Genomic DNA, 18,626 nt, shown 5'->3' on the forward strand with positions numbered 1-18,626 from the left:
ATATTTTACATAATTCCCATTATTAAAGTGGCTGAGTTGAGTCAGTGTGTTAGCAGCAGCCACTCAATGTTAGTGGTGGCTGTTTAACAGTCTGATGGCCTTGAGATAGAAGCTGTTTTTCAGTCTCTTGGTCCCAGCTTTGATGCACCTGTACTGACCTCGCCTTCTGGATGATAGCGGGGTGAACAGGCAGTGGCTCGGGTGGTTGTTGTCCTTGATGATCTTTATGGCCTTCCTGTGACATCGGGTGGTGTAGGTGTCCTGGAGGGCAGGTAGTTTGCCCCCGGTGATGCGTTGTGCAGACCTCACTACCCTCTGGAGAGCCTAACGGTTGTGGGCGGAGCAGTTGCCGTACCAGGCGGTGATACAGCCCGCCAGGATGCTCTCGTGTGTGCATCTGTAGAAGTTTGTGAGTGCTTTTGGTGACAAGCTGAATTTCTTCAGCCTCCTGAGGTGGAAGAGGCGCTGCTGCGCCTTCTTCAAGATGCTGTCTGTGTGGGTGGACCAATCAGTTTGTCTGTGATGTGTACGCCGAGGAACTTAAAACTTACTACCCTCTCCACTACTGTTCCATCGATGTGGATAGGGGGGTGTTCCCTCTGCTGTTTCCTGAAGTCCACAATCATCTCCTTAGTTTTGTTGATGTTGAGTGTGAGGTTATTTTCCTGACACCACACTCCGAGGGCCCTCACCTCCTCCCTGTAGGCCGTCTCGTCGTTGTTGGTAATCAAGCCTACCACTGTTGTGTCGTCCGCAACTTGATGATTGAGTTGGAGGTGTGCGTGGCCACGCAGTCGTGGGTGAACAGGGAGTACAGGAGAGGGCTCAGAACACACCCTTGTGGGGCCCCAGTGTTGAGGATCAGCGGGGTGGAGATGTTGTTACCTATCCTCACCACCTGGGGGCGGCCCGTCAGGAAGTCCAGTACCCAGTTGCACAGGGCGGGTCGATGATGACGAGTTTGGAGGGTACTATGGTGTTAAATGCTGAGCTGTAGTAGATGAACAGCATTCTCACATAGGTATTCCTCTTGTCCAGATGGGTTAGGGCAGTGTGCAGTGTGGTTGAGATTGCATCGTCTGTGGACCTATTTGGGCGGTAAGCAAATTGGAGTGGGTCCAGGGTGTCAGGTAGGGTGGAGGTGATATGGTCCTTGACTAGTCTCTCAAAGCAAACAGGCAAACATACCCTTTGGATGGCAGCATATCATCCGTTTTTATTTTATTTAACCTTTATTTAACCTTTATTTAACCTTTATTTAACTAGGCAAGTCAGTTAAGAACACATTCTTATTTACAATGACGGCCTACTTGTAAAGCCCCCCTGGCCAAACCTTCCCCTAACCCAGACGACGCTGGGCCAATGGGACTCCCGATCACGGCCGGTTACGATACAGCCCGGGATCGAACCTGGGTCTGTAGTGATGCCTTAGACCGCTGCACCACTCGGGAGCCCTAGCCATGGGGAAGTAGCCATGGTAGCCAAAATCATTTTCATACTGTACATGACCCAAAGCATGATGGGATATTAATTGCTTAATTAACTCAGGAACCACACCTGTGTGGAAGCACCTGCTTTCAATATACTCTGTGTCCCTCATTTACTCAGGGGTTTCCATTAGTTTTGGCAGTTACCTGTTTATGTCTTCATTTTCTAATTCAACCTTGAGACAATGTTTGTTTGCTGTTCTGGTGAAAATATATTTGAGAAGTTATTGTATGATGGTGCAATGTATCTGATTCTTGATAATTCAATGTACTGTATCTGTCTATTTCAAATTTCCAAGCTGATTATAGGTTTCAGCTGTGACTATAACACTGAATGTTAACTTGATTCATTTCAAGATGGAGGAGTTAACCAGAGAGGAACATCTAGCGATGATGCCTCTGAGTGGAGCGAAACAAACTGATATAGAAACGATATACAACATACAGACTAACGTAAGTCACCTTCATTTAATTCTTCTTATGGTCTCTGCTTGTGCCGATTCAAAGTCCCAGGGTGCCAATTCAATGTCCCAGGGTGCCAATTCAAAGTCCCAGGGTGCCAATTCAATGTATGTGTGTCTTTAGGGACGGTTTTCCATATTATGTAAACCAAGGCCTGGACTAAAAACACTTTCATTGGAGATTTCTCCATGGAGGTTTCTCCAGGCCTTAACTATATATGGTAATTGTTTGCCTAATTGCCTAATTGTTTTTAAAATGCCTGTTGTGCTGTTTCCTTCACTTTCAGTTCAAATGCTGTGGGCTCGTACAAGGCTACCAAGACTGGGGCACAGACATCCCCATCTCCTGTCTCTGTTCTGATGAGGACTCAACAGACTTTAAATGTGTGAGTCTGCTGCGTTAAATAAGTTATCTTGTTGATGTTGTTTTTTGTATGCTGAGGAGGATCTGATTCAGTTGGTCAGTCTGTGTTAAATAAATCTGTTATGTCTTTTGGTAAGAGCAATACATTTTTTATTCTATCTTTTAAAATGTGTTTTTAAAACAAAATTTAAAAAAGAGACGATAAGGACAGTGACAAGACGACCATAAATAAACTGAGGAAGATGTACATGACAATACTCTAAAAGACCCACAAATACGATAGAACACATTTGGACCAGACACATAATGGATGCCATGCTGCAGCCTAGTAAGAAATCATGCAGCTAAAGTGGAGCACTGTTTTAAACCTTGTCACATTCTATTTCAGGTTGCTCCTGGTAACAATACAAGATTTGTTATTCACTATCACAAAAGTAATTCGTCTGAGGATGATGACCACAAGGGATTAATGGATGAAAACATGCTGGTATATGAAAAGGTAAAAACATGTCATTCCACTACACCAGGGATGGGCAACTGGCGGCCATTTTGAAGGCCCTCAGATCTACTAGCCCTAACCAGCCCTAACCCATGTCAGATAATATTTTTTAGATTGCTAAATTAGGTTAGCAGACAGTTATCTAAACTTGTTATCATGGTCAAATTACTACCCATGGGGCCCTCGTTGATGTGGTTAGTCAGTCTCACTATGATGTCATATTAAAAACGGCATACATTTCTCACCACCCCATGGCAAAATGTGTAGAATTGCAGGAAATTATCTGTAAAACAGCTCATTTTCCTCTGCCCCATGGCAAAATGTGTAGAATTGCAGCGAACTTGCTTTAAAACGGCAACATTTTCTCTACACCCCAAGTTAAAATGCGTAGAATTACACAATTCTTTAATGTATCTGCTGTCAAGAGGGTGCAACTAAACTGTTTTGCTCGTAATTTTGCTCAAAATGTTTTGCTGGCAGCTGTGTATCCACTAGAATGTCATAATGCTAGTTGGATCCATAGAGATGACTTGTACAGTACTCATTGATACAATAAACTGATGTTTGTTTAAGTTCTGATATAATACTGAGCTGTATACTCTTGTTTTTCACACAAAATGACAAACTCTTAATTGTTCATTTTCAGCCATGTCTTCCCATCCTGATCTCTGTTGAGAGAAGTGCAATCAGCCTGGGAATAGGAATATTCGTAGCACTGACAGCATTATGGGTATGTATTTCTAATATATTTCTGTACTATTTAACTAGGGCCGAGCCATTCTGCCTCCATAGGCAAGACCAAAAAATACCAACCCCGCAAAACTAGAACAGTCCCGTAAGCAAAATGACGTCTGAAAGAAAGATGAATGAAAGTTGAAGATGTGTATTTTACAGATGTTGAAATCATGCACATGGTTGGTTCTGAATGAAAGTTGAGAATAAGTAATTTCTAGACATCTATGTTTGGGCCAAATCAAGGCTGGTCCAGACCGGACAAAATCTGAACCAAACATGATTGGTTCAGATTTGGTCCGGACCAAAACAAATGTCTGTTGGAAATCAAGGCCGGTCCTGAACTGCCGCAAAAAAAGTTGTACAAAAGGTGTCACCTGAAGTGTAGCCTACAGTTTGGCCTGACATGGAATGTTATTAATGCCCATCTACAGTGCATTCGGAAAGTATTCAGACCCCTAAACTTTTTCCCCCAAAAATTACGTTACAGCATTATTCTAAAATGGATTAAATAAAAAAAGAAATCTTCATCAATCTACACACAATACCCCAGAAAACATTTTTTATTTTTTATTTTAGCAAATGTATTAAAATAAAAAACAGAAATACCTTATTTACATAACTATTCAGACCTTTTGCTTTAAGACTCAAAATTGAGCTCAAGTGCATGCTGTTTCCATTGATCATTCTTGATATGTTTCTACAACTTGATTGGAGTCCATCTGTGGTAAATTCAATTGATTGGACATGATTAAGAAAGGCACAGACCTGTCTATATTATGTCGAGGCACAGATCTGGTCCATTCAAGGTCCCCAAGGACACAATGGCGTCCATCATTCTTAAATGGAAGAAGTGTGGAACCACCAAGACACTTCCTAGAGCCGCCCGGCCAAACTGAGTAATTGGGGAAGAAGGGCTTAGGTCAGGGAAGTGACCAAGAACACAATGGTCACTCTGACAGACCTACAGAGTCCCTCTGTGGAAATGGGAAAACCTTCCAGAAGGATAACCATCTGCAGCACTCCACCAATCAGGCCTTTATGATAGAGTGGCCAGACTTCCGTTTGGAGTTTGCCAAAAGGCATCTAAAGGACTCTTACCATGAGAAACAAGATTATCTGGTCTGATGAAATCAAGATTGAACTCTATGGCCTGAATGCCAAGCATCACGTCTGGAGGAAACCTGGCATCATCCCTACGGTGAAGCATGGCAGTGGCAGCATCATGCTGTGTGGATGTTTTTCAGTGGCAGGGACTGAGAGACTAGTCAGGATCGAGGGAAAGATGAACAGAGCAAAGTACAGAGGGATCCTTGATGAAAATCTGCTCCAGAGCGCTCAGGACCTCAGACTGAGGCCAAGGTTCACCTTCCAACAGGACAACGAGCCTAAGCACACAGCCAAGACAACGCAGGAGTGGCTTTGGGACAAGTCTCTGAATGTCCTCGAGTGGCCCAGCCAGAGCTCAGACATGAACCCGATCTAACATCTCTGGAGAGGCCGGAATAGCTGTGCAGCGCTATCCAACCTGACAGAGCTTGAGAGGATCTGCAGAGAAGAATGGGAGAAACTCCCCAAATATTGTAGTGTTATATCCAAGAAGACTTGAGACTGTAATTACTGCCAAAGGTGCTTCAACAAAGTACTGAGTAAAGGGTCTGGATACCTATGGAAATGTGTTCATTCAGTTTATTTTTATTTTTAATTAAGAACATTTTCCCCCCAAAAATGATGCCTTGTTTTTATGGGATATTGTGTGTAGATTGATGAGGGGAAAAACTATTTAATAATTTTTTTGAATAAGGCTGTAACATAACATTTTGAAAAAGTCAAATGGTCTGAATACTCTCTGAATGCATCGTATGTGGTAAGCCTACCGTTTGGTAAAACACATAAAAACGACATCCGAACAGGACCAAAAAAAAGACACAATGGAATTGTATGAATGCCCATCCATGTGGTAGGCCCATCCATGTGGTAGGCCCATCCATGTGGTAGGCCCATCCATGTGGTAGGCCCATCCATGTGGTAGGACCACCTTTGGAAAACCGGCCGTTACATTGGCTTTATTAGTCCTGATTCCTGTGACTAATCAATTTGGCAATTTTAAGCCCTGAATATCAGCTACCCGACTTTATCAGGAGTTCTCAGGAGACTATTTGCAATGTTTTTACATTGTAAATATTTTATTTTTCATTGTGATCAGCTTGTCAACTGGACAGATACCAACTTGAAACCACTGATCATGACAACGGGATGAAACGCCTGGACAACAGCTGTGATTATTCATTTCACTTTGACCTGTCCTGTTTTTAGGACATGTTGTTTGTTATAATGACAGCAAATGTTCTATTTGATTGACCTCCGTTTAGGTTAGGCTATTTGATTGACCTCTGTTTAGGTCAGGCTATTTGATTGACCTCCGTTTAGGTCAGGCTATTTGATTGACCTCCGTTTAGGTCAGGCTATTTGATTGACCTCCGTTTAGGTCAGGCTATTTGATTGACCTCCGTTTAGGTCAGGCTATTTGATTGACCTCCGTTTAGGTCAGGCTATTTGATTGGAGAAAGCTGCATGATGTAAAAAAGTGTGTCTCATTACATTTTATCTCCAGCCTGTAGGCTACAGAAAAGGTCTTTCTTACATATCCTAAATCTACTACATTATTTATGTTAGATCATTTTTTCCCTGTATGTTGGTTGAGTGATCAGATATGCGTCTCTCCAACAGCACCCTGGGGGAAGGACAAGCAAATCATTTAGCACCTTTGACAATGTGGGGACTGCTTCTCAAAGGGTGACATCAGCGCTCACATAAAAAGCCCATATGCCACTGGTTGAGAGATTGTTTTGGGGCAGAATTATGTGAGGTTCTATGTGTTGTTGTTGGAGGTGGGTCTTAGCAGTTTAGCTCAGAAAATGCCACCCTCGTCAATCAGTGGGCCGGCCGTTTATTTCACCTTTCCAGGGTTGCAGTCAATTCAGTTTTTTTCAATTCAGTCAATTGAAATTCAATGCACAAATTCAAAATTGTCCATAGTTTTTTATGTGGATTTTTCAATTCAGGAAGTTAATTTCAATTGACTCTACCTGAATTTAAAACTTATTGAACCAAACGCTGTTCCATACTCTTTTATTACCGTACCTTTCGAGTGTAGGCCTATTAGATTGAACCATTATCTCTTACACTCAGCATCTGGTCACCTGCTCCGTCAATCCTGACTGAACCGTTACTGTGTGTCTGGTCCTCAGGATGTTGGAGTTGTCCTGGCCATCACAATACTCTGCCAGATGAGAAGAAAGGTTGATGTGCCACCTGTGATCTTCACCTCTCAACCACCTCAATACAGAGAGCTGTGTGACACAGCAGAGTGTCTGACATGAAATGGTTCTCTTATGAAGGAGACTCAATGCACTAGTCTGAGTGCCAGTCTGTTTGTGCCATCATGACAACTCCTGTCACTCATTTGTGTCAAGCCAAACATGACAATGGGTGACAAAGAGTTGGCTTGGCAATGACAGCAATGGAGTTGTCATTGGCCAGACCACAAACAGATCTGGGATCAGGCTAGCAATGCATCCATATTATGTACACACATAACACACATGAAAGGACAACTTGGGACATTATTAGACATTAGACATCTCTACTGTGTTGTCCAAAGTATTACTGTTTAACTGATTATCCATCTGACTGCCAGCAAGAGTCTTCTTATTGGCTGTCAAAGGTTCTGTAAAACCTGTGGTTTGTTTTTCTGTTGTAAATAATTGGTAACCATTTAACCGTTGAAGTGCCTCAGTGTTGGTTACAGTGTCTTGAATAAAGGGACAAGCATCTTAACATTATGGTCCTTTATTCGACAACCAACATCTCTTAAAAATATATTTTTTTTTTCCTAAACCCATCTGTATTATCAAAATGACATTATCACAGGAAGTCACAATCAGACTCTAACAAAAATGGCATTTCCTCCAATGACCTTTGTCCTCTCCCATCCTCATTTCATTTTCTGCCTTTGTCTTTTCCGTTTGCTCTCATCATCCTCTCTTCCTCTTTTCCTCTTTTCCTCCTGTTCTCTCCTCTCATCCTCTCTTCCTCTTCTCCTCCTGTTCTCTCCTATCATCCTCCTCTCTTCCTCTTTCCCTCCTGTTCTGCCTTCTGTCTTTGTCTCTGCTTCCTTTCTCTTTCTTCCAACTGAATACAGTCTGACTCAGGGGGAAAAGTTGATTAAAACAATGAAGATGTAATGAAGGACTCTAAACTGTATGATATTAGACCAGTGGTTGTAGCCCGGGTACCAGTCTGTTTAGCTATCATTCCACTCCTTGTCATGCTAAACATTTGGCATGTGACACGGAGTACAAGGGGTGGAATGTTCACTCAACAGACTGGCACCCAGGCTACTGTAGTACATACTCATAATATCATTTTACGTTAATTCAATAAACTACTTTGTTCTATTTGCCTGTGTGGCAGAAGTTTCCTTGGCAACGTGCTGCGATGCTGTGGTTCCATTGTCATGGCTCCCCAAATGACCTGCATTGCACTGTGAAATCACAGGAGGGCAGTAGATATTAACTCATCAAGTTAGTTAGATGCACACATCCTAGAGAGAGGGGCCTAGCCTGTTCCCAGATCTGTTTGTGTTATCATGTGTTTGGCATGACAAGCAGAGGCATGATGGCACAAACAGACTGGTTCCCAGGCTAAGAAGGGCCCCTGATATTTCCTGACGGTCCTCCAGCTATAGCTGGTACTCCAGCGTATCTCTCTCTCTAGCTGTTCCACTCTAACCAAAGCTTCTTCTGGTTAACTCTGTTATCCTCTAAATCTATCATTTCCTTCTCCTGGCTCTCTCCTTCTCCAGCTCTACCTCCTCCTTCTCAGCTCTCTCCATCTCCACATGCACCTTTTCTCTCTTCCTTCCCTTCTGCTCTCTCCATCTCCTCACGCATCTTTTCTCTCTCTCTCTTCCTTCTGCTCTCTCCATCTCCTCACGCATCTTTTCTCTCTCTCTCTTCCTTCCCTTCTGCTCTCTCCATCTCCTCACGCATCTTTTCTCTCTCTCTTCCTTCCCTTCTGCTCTCCATCTCCTCACGCATCTTTTCTCTCTCTCTTCCTTCCCTTCTGCTCTCTCCATCTCCTCACGCATCTTTTCTCTCTCTCTTCCTTCTGCTCTCTCCATCTCCTCACGCATCTTTTCTCTCTCTCTTCCTTCCCTTCTGCTCTCTCCATCTCCTCACGCACCTTTTCTCTCTCTTCCTTCCCTTCTGCTCTCTCCATCTCCTCATGCATCTTTTCTCTCTCTTCCTTCCCTTCTGCTCTCTCCATCTCCTCATGCACCTTTTCTCTCTCTTCCTTCCCTTCTGATCTCTCCATCTCCTCATGCACCTTTTCTCTCTCTTCCTTCCCTTCTGCTCTCTCCATCGCCACTGTGCACCTTTTCTCTCTCTCTTTCTTCCCTTCTGCTCTCCATCTCCTCATGTACCTTTTCTCTCTTTTCTCTCCAGCTCTACCTCCTCCTTCTCTTCTCTTGTCCTCCTATACTCTGCCTCTAACAACCTTCTCTCTCTCCATCTTAATTAGATGCCCTTCCAACTCCCCATCTTGCTTCAGATGTACCTTCTCTCCGTCTCTCAGACTGCCTTATCTCTGCACTCCATTCTTCCTTTTCTCTTCCTGATTCTCTGTCTTTTTCGGTATCACAGATCTGATTGGATCACACTCCCTCGCTGCTTGTCTTGCCTGGTCTACTGCCAGCTCCAGCCTTTCTTTCTCATCCAGTTCCCCCCCTATTTATTCTCCTCTTCATCCATCTGTTCCCTCTTCTTCTGAAAGTCATTTTCTTCTACTTTTAAGTTTTCTTTCATTTTATTTTGATGTTTTCTTTTTCCCCGAAACTCTTTCCTTTTCTCCCCCTGGAGATCAACACTCGTCATCTCATACTCTCTGTCACTGTCCCCAAGACCCTGCAAAGGTAGCCAAGCCATTGCTCCACCAATCCACAAGCCGGAGTTATGTTGTGGTGGAGAATGTTTTGATTTAAGTGTTCTGGAAGATGCTAGTCATTTGAATAGAATGTTTAATTCAAAACAACTGCTTTACAGTTCTGAGTTCCAACATTGAATAGAATGTGAGGCAGAGTTTCCATAAATACTGAAAGTTGTTTTTCTCACAGTTAAAGACAATAATAACACGATATATAATTATAATAAATCAAAACGGTATTTCTGTTTTAGTATCTATTTTGGTATCTATTTAATTTGGAAAGTGTTTAAACAAAATATTTTTAACAGATTGTATCCAGGTTCTGAGAGCAATGGCAATGAGAACTGAAACACTATATTTCCCACAATACCACAGGTGGGAGCTCACGTGACGATTAGCAGGTAGGGCGGGATTACATTGGTAGAAAGAGACGGAAAAACCTAATGAGGGCGGGAAGGCAACAGGTGGATGGAGGAAGAGAAAGTAACATCCACTAACAAAGACAATCTGGAGGAGAAAGACGGCAGCTCTTTTGACAGTGTAAAGGAGACTCAATCTGTTTCTTATTCTGTGTGGAAGAGTAGTGCGTACTACTGGCTGTTCAGTGCACTCTGTTGCCGTTGGAAATGAACTGGGGCAACACCTGAGAGGAGGCTGGTCGGGAGCAGAAAGGGAATGCTTTCTTCCTGGAGAATTGAGCCGCTGTTATCCTCACCTGGTGGATGTACGGGGCGGAGAGAGGCCTGATTGGAGGGAACATTCTGGGCCTGACTGAAAGACCTGTGCTCCGTTCTCAGCTCTGAGGTGGTTATATGGCCAGAAGGAAATCCTGTTTCAAACCTGATCAACTAAAGAATGCTATTTTCCACACTTGTGCTGTGACCTACTACAGTACTGAAGCTACTGTATATGGAAGAACCTTCTCTGGCCAGGGAGGATTTAGAAGTCACGAAGCGACAGGTACAAGTCAACAAGAGACCCTAGGTCATCTGGGATTATAACCTAGCAACAACCATCAGGGGTTAGATAGCATTGTAAGGCAGACATCACTCAATTGCTTATAACACAGTTATAACATAGTCATAGCATTGTGACGTGACACTAAGTCAGTATCTTGGTGTGGCTCCCAGGCCCAGACAGCCCACTCCTCTTCACGATGCAACAGCCAACTGGAGGAGTGGAGCAGCAGGACGAATCCTTTGATTTCTTGTTCAAGATCATCCTGATTGGAGATTCTAACGTGGGCAAGACCTGCGTGGTCCAGAGCTTCAAGTCAGGACAGTTCTCAGAGAGGCAACAGAACACCATAGGAGTGGACTTCACCGTGCGGACAGTGGACATCGAGGGCAAGAAAATTAAGGTAAGGAAGTCAGCCTCAAACCTTTAGGAGAAATGGTGCTTTATAGAACTATAAGGGTTCAGTGAAAGTCAGCCTAAACCTAACCCTACAGTCACTGTCACTCCAGCAAGCTGTTGCATAGCAACAGCGCTGCAGTTGGTAGTTTGTTGATAGTTTGAACATCTACAACACATCTTCTGTTGTTGACTATACACATCGTATAACTGAAATGTCAAAGTGTTGCTGTCTGAATACTTCAGTTTGGAGGCCATTGGGGTGGTTGGTGTAAAACACAGCTGTTGTCTTGTGATACTGTCAAGAAGGCTTTGCAAGCCTTAATTAAGTTGACACTTAATACAAGTTGGACCAGCATTTCATGAGGGACTCGCCTTTCTGGTTCTCCTACAACACATCAGTCATTCCTCTTTCTCTTCCCTGACCAAAAACATCAGTATTTGTTTTTAAACTTCAATGAGAAAAGTGAGAGTAAGCCTTAAGTACCTATTGAGGTCAAACTACTGTATGCTTGAATAGGAAACCTCTGAGGGGCTGGCTACACTCTTATCATTTTGTTTGCTATCTAGATTCTAGAACCTTAAAGGCTTTTTGGTTGCAGGTAGAATGCTTTTGTGTTCCATGTAGAACCCTTTCTACAAACGGTTCTAACTGGAATAAAAAAAAAAGGGTTCTCCTATGGGTCAGCCGAAGAACTCTTTTGGAACCCTTTTTTGTAAGAGTGTAGGTTTAAATACTTTAGAGCTACTTTAGGTTGAAATGATTTTGTAGCTGGAGGGCCCCTCCCTCCCTACTCTACCAACACCTGCTAACTGTATTGTTCCCCAAACCTGCCAGACAAGAGAGGCGATAGGAAGGTATTTATGGTGCGGTCTCTTCCTCTTACCAACCACTCTTAGAAAAAAGGGTCACAAAAGTATTCTTCCACTGTCCCCGTAGGAGAACCCTTTTTGGTTCCATGTAGAACCCTCTGTGGAAAGAACCAAATAGGGTTCTATGGGGACAGCCAAATAACAATTTTCGGTTGTAGATAGCACCTTTTTGTTTAAGAGGTATAGTAACATTATTACTAGAGGGGCCTACTGTGTGTCATATACCTCCTTCATTCTAGAATGGGTTCTATTTAATTCTGTGTTACTGACCGTATCCTCAACCAACTGACCTTTGACACAGGAAGGAAGGAAGAGCAGGCAAGTGGATGGCTTCAGAATGTATCTTAGTCTGGGGCTCTGTCCCAGAGCACACCCTATTCCTTATCTAGTGCACTACTTTTGACCAGGGCCCATGTCTCTGGTCGAAAGTAGTGCACTATATAGGAAATAGGGTGCCATTTGGTTTATGGCCACTCTGTGTGAATAGGGCCTTGTTGCCTCAACTGACCGCACATCAGAATGTATGCAAATCATGCATGATGACAACACTAGACCATTGTTGCTATCGCTCTACCACACACACAACTCCACGTGACAACTAACACACAAAGAGACAGAGATCAATGCAAGCAGCATTTATTGAGTCTGCTTGTACTATTTACTGACAGGAACATGGATATTATTCAGTTGTAAATAGTTGTATTTACTGACAGGAACATGGATATTATTCAGTTGTAAAGAGTTGTATTTACTGACAGGAACATGGATATTATTCAGTTGTAAATAGTTGTATTTACTGACAGGAACATGGATATTATTCAGTTGTAAATAGTTGTATTTACTGACAGGAACATGGATATTATTCAGTTGTAAAGAGTTGTATTTACTGACAGGAACATGGATATTATTCAGTTGTAAAGAGTTGTATTTACTGACAGGAACATGGATATTATTCAGTTGTAAATAGTTGTATTTACTGACAGGAACATGGATATTATTCAGTTGTAAAGAGTTGTATTTACTGACAGGAACATGGATATTATTCAGTTGTAAAGAGTTGTATTTACTGACAGGAACATGGATATTATTCAGTTGTAAAGAGTTGTATTTACTGACAGGAACATGGATATTATTCAGTTGTAAAGAGTTGTATTTACTGACAGGAACATGGATATTATTCAGTTGTAAATAGTTGTATTTACTGACAGGAACATGGATATTATTCAGTTGTAAATAGTTGTATTTACTGACAGGAACATGGATATTATTCAGTTGTAAATAGTTGTATTTACTGACAGGAACATGGATATTATTCAGTTGTAAATAGTTGTATTTACTGACAGGAACATGGATATTATTTAACTGTAAAGAGTTGTATTTACTGACAGGAACATGGATATTATTGGATATATCTAGAATTGGCTTCCTATTTCGCAACAAAGCATCCTTCACTCATGCTGCCAAACATACCCTTGTAAAACTGACCATCCTACCAATCCTCGACTTTGGCGATGTCATTTACAAAATAGCCTCCAATACCCTACTCAGCAAATTGGATGCAGTCTATCACAGTGCAATCCGTTTTATCACCAAAGCCCCATATACTACCCACCATTGCGACCTGTACGCTCTCGTTGGCTGGCCCTCGCTTCATACTCGTCGCCAAACCCACTGGCTCCATGTCATCTACAAGACCCTGCTAGGTAAAGTCCCCCCTTATCTCAGCTCGCTGGTCACCATAGCATCTCCCACCTGTAGCACACGCTCCAGCAGGTATATCTCTCTAGTCACCCCCAAAACCAATTCTTTCTTTGGCCGCCTCCTTCCAGTTCTCTGCTGCCAATGACTGGAACGAACTACAAAAATCTCTGAAACTGGAAACACTTATCTCCCTCACTAGCTTTAAGCACCAACTGTCAGAGCAGCTCACAGATTACTGCACCTGTACATAGCCCACCTATAATTTAGCCCAAACAACTACCTCTTTCCCAACTGTATTTAATTTTAATTTATTTATTTATTTTGCTCCTTTGCACCCCATTATTTTTTATTTCTACTTTGCACATTCTTCCATTGCAAAACTACCATTCCAGTATTTTACTTGCTATATTGTATTTACTTTGCCATCATGGCCTTTTTTGCCTTTACCTCCCTTCTCACCTCATTTGCTCACATTGTATATAGACTTGTTTATACTGCATTATTGACTGTATGTTTGTTTTTACTCCATGTGTAACTCTGTGTCGTTTTATCTGTCGAACTGCTTTGCTTTATCTTGGCCAGGTCGCAATTGTAAATGAGAACTTGTTCTCAACTTGCCTACCTGGTTAAATAAAGGTAAAATAAAAAAATAAAAAATTTTATTTAACTGTAAAGAGTTGTATTTACTGACAGGAACATGGATATTATTCAGTTGTAAATAGTTGTATTTACTGACAGGAACATGGATATTATTCAGTTGTAAATAGTTGTATTTACTGACAGGAACATGGATATTATTCAGTTGTAAATAGTTGTATTTAGTTTCTTTAGTCACTTTGCATGACAACGGCAGTGCTCTTGCTCCATGCAGTGCTCTTGCTCCATGCAGTGCTCTTGCTCCAGGCAGTGCTCTTGCTCCATGCAGTGCTCTTGCTCCAGGCAGTGCTCTTGCTCCATGCAGTGCTCTTGCTCCAGGCAGTGCTCTTGCTCCATGCAGTGCTCTTGCTCCAGGCAGTGCTCTTGCTCCATGCAGTGCTCTTGCTCCAGGCAGTGCTCTTGCTCCAGGCAGTGCTCTTGCTCCAGGCAGTGCTCTTGCGCCAGGCAGTGCTCTTACGCCAGTGCTCTTGCTCCATGCAGTGCTCTTGCTCCATGCAGTGCTCTTGGTCCATGCAGTGCTCTTGCTCCATGCAGTGCTCTTGCTCCAGGCAGTGCTCATGCTCCAGGCAGTGCTCTTGCTCCAGGCAGTGCTCTTGCTCCAGGCAGTGCTCTTGCTCTAGGCAGTGCTCTTGCGCCAGGCAGTGCTCTTGCTCCAGGCTGTGCTCTTGCTCCAGGCAGTGCTCTTACGCCAGTGCTCTTGCTCCATGCAGTGATCTTGCTCCATGCAGTGCTCTTGCTCCAGGCAGTGCTCTTGCTCCAGGCAGAAATGGAGTTGCAGGGTGTTTTGCTTCCCTCCCTATAGAGGTGTGTCATTGTTAAACACAGGAACCAGTGGAAATCCCCTGTACATCACTGCACACATACTGTATATAAGCTATCCCTCCCAAAGCCAGTGGAAATCCCCTGTACATCACTGCACACATACTGTATATAAGCTATCCCTCCCAAAGCCAGTGGCAGAGACATGTTTACTACATTAGAACTACAACACATATGAATCAAAACAGATCATCCCTACAGTAGCTTTTGGAAGCATATAAAAACAACATGTTCTCCTGTGCTTGTACATGTTGTGTGGATGATTAGGAGAAATACAGATTAAAGGGTTTAATGGGGTTTTTAGAGGAAGACAAAGATAAAGTCTGTCAGGAGAGTGATAAAGAAACCAAATGCAGGGTAAGACCAGGTGAGCATGGGAGTTTAGGAACTCTGGTGCCAGGTGTGTCAGGTTGCTATGGCAGTTGTTGCTATGCTAACATGAAGAGAGGAGCAGATCAGGCGGAGGCTGAAGGAGATACCTGAGATACACAGTGGCATATTGCAGCCTTTTTTAAAACATTTACAGTACATCATCATTTTGTTAAGGTGTCATTTCAGTAGTGCTGCCTTCACACAGAGTTTTGTATTGGTCCCTCCAGGAGTATATTAGACTGTGGGATCATTGTGTTTGTATTGGTCCCTCCAGGAGTATATTAGACTGTGGGATCATTGTTTTGTATTGGTCCCTCCAGGAGTATATTAGACTGTGGGATCATTGTGTTTGTATTGGTCCCTCCATGAGTATATTAGACTGTGGGATCATTGTGTTTGTATTGGTCCCTCCAGGAGAATATTAGACTGTGGGATCATTGTGTTTGTATTGGTCCCTCCAGGAGAATATTAGACTGTGGGATCATTGTGTTGTATTGTTCCCTCCAGGAGTATATTAGACTGTGGGATCATTGTGTTTGTATTGGTCCCTCCAGGAGTATATTAGACTGTGGGATCATTGTGTTTGTATTGGTCCCTCCAGGAGTATATTAGACTGTGAGATCATTGTGTTTGTATTGGTCCCTCCAGGAGTATATTAGACTGTGGGATCATTGTGTTTGTATTGGTCCCTCCAGGAGTATATTAGACTGTGGGATCATTGTGTTTGTGTGTGAGATATTGATCTAATTCTGTGTGTGTCTGTGTAAAACAGATGCAGGTATGGGACACGGCTGGACAGGAGCGTTTCCGGACCATCACCCAGAGTTACTACCGCAGCGCCCACGGCGCCATGATCGCCTATGACATCACACGCCACGGAACCTTTGACTCTGTGTCCAATTGGATCAGGGAGGTGGAGCTGTACGGCGCGGCCAATGTAGTGCTCTGTCTCATTGGTGAGTGGGAGCAAAAATATTTGCTAACACTATGTGGCATGGGCCATTGTTTTGAATTGAAATGTTTGTTCTATCCTTTGTATTTCTATAATTGAGATGTAAAGAGGTTCAAACCTTTAAAATACTTTATCCCCTGACCCCTTCCTGTTCAAATAAAGGTCAAATCAATGTGTTTTTGACAAATCAGTTCTAAAAACAAAACTTGAAACACCTATTTCTCTCCTTCCCAGGTAACAAGTCTGACCTGGAGTCTGAGCGTCAGGTGTTGTTCCAGGAGGCATGCTGTATGGCTGAGGAGAGAGGCATCCTGGCAGCGTTAGAGACCTCAGCTAAGGAGGCCCAGAATGTGGACGATGCCTTCATGATGATGGCCCGCGAGCTGCTGGCACGCAACGGCACTGCCGTCCGGCAACAGGCCCCTAGCAACAATGACTCGCCCCGCGTCCTGCTCCGAGCCAACTCACGACCAATCAACGGGCCAGCAGTGATCACAGACAGGAAGACGTGTTGCTGACATAGAGAGGAGGAAGGACAACAGACGAAGTGTAAGAATGGATACCTGCGTGTGCCACTGTGTTACCTGGAAGAGGACAGAATAAGGCAGGGATCATCAACTAGATTCAGCCGCGGGACCATTTTTTCTGGAACGGATGTTCAGTGGGCCGGAACACAATTACAATTAATTTGTAAACCACAAATTGAGCGCAAGAAGCCCAAACAGATATAGTTTGACGAAACATAATCATTTCAAACCTGGTTCACGTTTGTATACGTTCACGTGTCTCTCCATTATGCGTGGGAAGCTGGAGCTGATTTGGAGCTGATTTCCTGGTGTTTCAACAATCTTTAATGTCAACAATAACAATTCCACAAAGAAATATATAGTATATATATATATATATATATATATATATATATATATATATATATATACTATATAATAAATAAAACCCACCCGCGGGCCGCCACCTGGGGAACCCTGGAATAGGGGAAGCTGAGATCGTTACAGGCAAAACACACATTCCTTTTGTGTGTGTGACTTTAGGTACTATTGACCTATGACCTATGTAGTGGTGTAGCTCAGTTTCTCAAACCCCCCCCCCCCCCCCCCCCCCCCCCCACAAGGTACGGGCAATTTAATTAAAAAAATGCTAAGTAGCTTTTTTATAGCTGATCTCTGGTTCTTTTCCATATTCTGCTGAGAGAACATGTTGCTGTTTTAGTTCTCAGGGATTCTTGAAAGACGGGACAATCTCAACTTTTTCCCACGAATATTGGTCTTAATATTAACAAAATGTGAAATATATATTTTGATCGACCAAAGTATCAGCTATCACACCATGTAAATGAATAACTTCCTAATGACATTTTTAATAAATCATCAAATGCAACTAACTGGATTTCTGTCAACTCCGTCAGACACCATAAAAGGCATTTTAATTTACAATTATTAAGTGTTTAAAACAGCCTTGGATTGTTTCACATTAGATTATTCAAATATGTAATACAAATCTCCAAGCGTCTTTTTGTTTAGTTTTCTGGATTTAAGACCTTAAACAACATTTATAAAACTAACATCACCCCCGGGTCTAACATAGCAAATATTAGAATTGTTTCACCATCTGTTGCAGAACAATTCAAATATGTTGTCTGAGTATTGACAACAACAATATCTTAAGGGGGTCAGTCCTCAGTGACGGAGTTGACAAGCCACTGATGTAGTTGGCAACACATACTGATACTGCATCTAAAAATACAAGTTCAATACAAACATTTGTAAAATATGGAAAATGATTCATTTCAGCACTCAAACGGAGTTGACGTTAGACGAAAACCTGACAGAGTTGATGCCTAACAGAGAGGACAAAAATGGATGCCTAACAGAGAGGACAAAAATGGATGCCTAACAGAGAGGACAAAAATGGATGCCTAACAGAGAGGACAAAAATGGATGCCTAACAGAGAGGACAAAAATGGATGCCTAACAGAGAGGACAAAAATGGATGCTTAATTCAAGTGGTCACAGTAGCAATTATGTTTTACTCAGTTGCTTTATGACTCTAAAACCTCATTTAAAGAATATTTCACTCGAAACTGAGATTTGGTGAACTGTTAGTCTAAAATCTCAAAAGAATCAGGATTGAGTAGGGTCAGCTATGCCATAAGGACCCCTTGTCGTTAGATTACGATAGAATATGAATTTTGGTTAAAATATGTTACATTTAAGTCACAGAGGGCTCTTGCATAAAACTACATAAGATCGTGTTTCAGTTCATATCCATTATTACCATTTTTTATATAATTTTTGGGAGTTTGAAATTGGGATCCTTTGCTCAGGACAGGGCATTTCCAGGCATAGAGCCG

At 42.6% G+C, this 18,626-nt stretch overlaps 2 protein-coding genes across 2 annotated transcripts; both read left to right on the forward strand.

The window, feature by feature from the left end:
• The first annotated feature begins 1,572 nt into the window (after window positions 1-1,572).
• Window positions 1,573-7,383, forward strand: LOC116360627 (tetraspanin-8-like). Its single transcript, XM_031815639.1, has 6 exons — window positions 1,573-1,674; window positions 1,845-1,940; window positions 2,236-2,334; window positions 2,701-2,811; window positions 3,458-3,541; window positions 6,795-7,383. Exons 2-6 carry the CDS (start codon window positions 1,845-1,847, stop codon window positions 6,924-6,926), a joined length of 522 nt encoding a protein of 173 aa, XP_031671499.1. The 5' UTR covers window positions 1,573-1,674; the 3' UTR covers window positions 6,927-7,383.
• A 2,579-nt stretch (window positions 7,384-9,962) lies between these two features.
• Window positions 9,963-17,149, forward strand: LOC109882868 (ras-related protein Rab-19). Its single transcript, XM_020474962.2, has 4 exons — window positions 9,963-10,491; window positions 10,662-10,891; window positions 16,079-16,262; window positions 16,493-17,149. The coding sequence occupies exons 1-4, from the start codon at window positions 10,344-10,346 to the stop codon at window positions 16,774-16,776; spliced, it is 846 nt and encodes a 281-aa protein (XP_020330551.1). The 5' UTR covers window positions 9,963-10,343; the 3' UTR covers window positions 16,777-17,149.
• Window positions 17,150-18,626: the final 1,477 nt, after the last annotated feature.

This window comes from Oncorhynchus kisutch, unplaced genomic scaffold (genome assembly GCF_002021735.2).
Source record: "Oncorhynchus kisutch isolate 150728-3 unplaced genomic scaffold, Okis_V2 Okis09a-Okis19a_hom, whole genome shotgun sequence".
NCBI lineage: Eukaryota > Metazoa > Chordata > Actinopteri > Salmoniformes > Salmonidae > Oncorhynchus > Oncorhynchus kisutch.

What these genes read in the sequence shown, in the direction of transcription:
- LOC116360627 (XM_031815639.1), top strand. Translation starts at nt 1,845, where the DNA reads ATGGAGGAGTTAACCAGAGAGGAACATCTAGCGATGATGCCTCTGAGT. An exon ending in ACTCAACAGACTTTAAATGT is followed by an intron (nt 2,335 to 2,700) that starts GTGAGTCTGCTG and finishes ATTCTATTTCAG; the next exon opens with GTTGCTCCTGGTAACAATAC. An exon ending in ACATGCTGGTATATGAAAAG is followed by an intron (nt 2,812 to 3,457) that starts GTAAAAACATGT and finishes GTTCATTTTCAG; the next exon opens with CCATGTCTTCCCATCCTGAT.
- LOC109882868 (XM_020474962.2), top strand. Translation starts at nt 10,344, where the DNA reads ATGGCCAGAAGGAAATCCTGTTTCAAACCTGATCAACTAAAGAATGCT. An exon ending in TCGAGGGCAAGAAAATTAAG is followed by an intron (nt 10,892 to 16,078) that starts GTAAGGAAGTCA and finishes TGTGTAAAACAG; the next exon opens with ATGCAGGTATGGGACACGGC. An exon ending in TGTAGTGCTCTGTCTCATTG is followed by an intron (nt 16,263 to 16,492) that starts GTGAGTGGGAGC and finishes TCTCCTTCCCAG; the next exon opens with GTAACAAGTCTGACCTGGAG.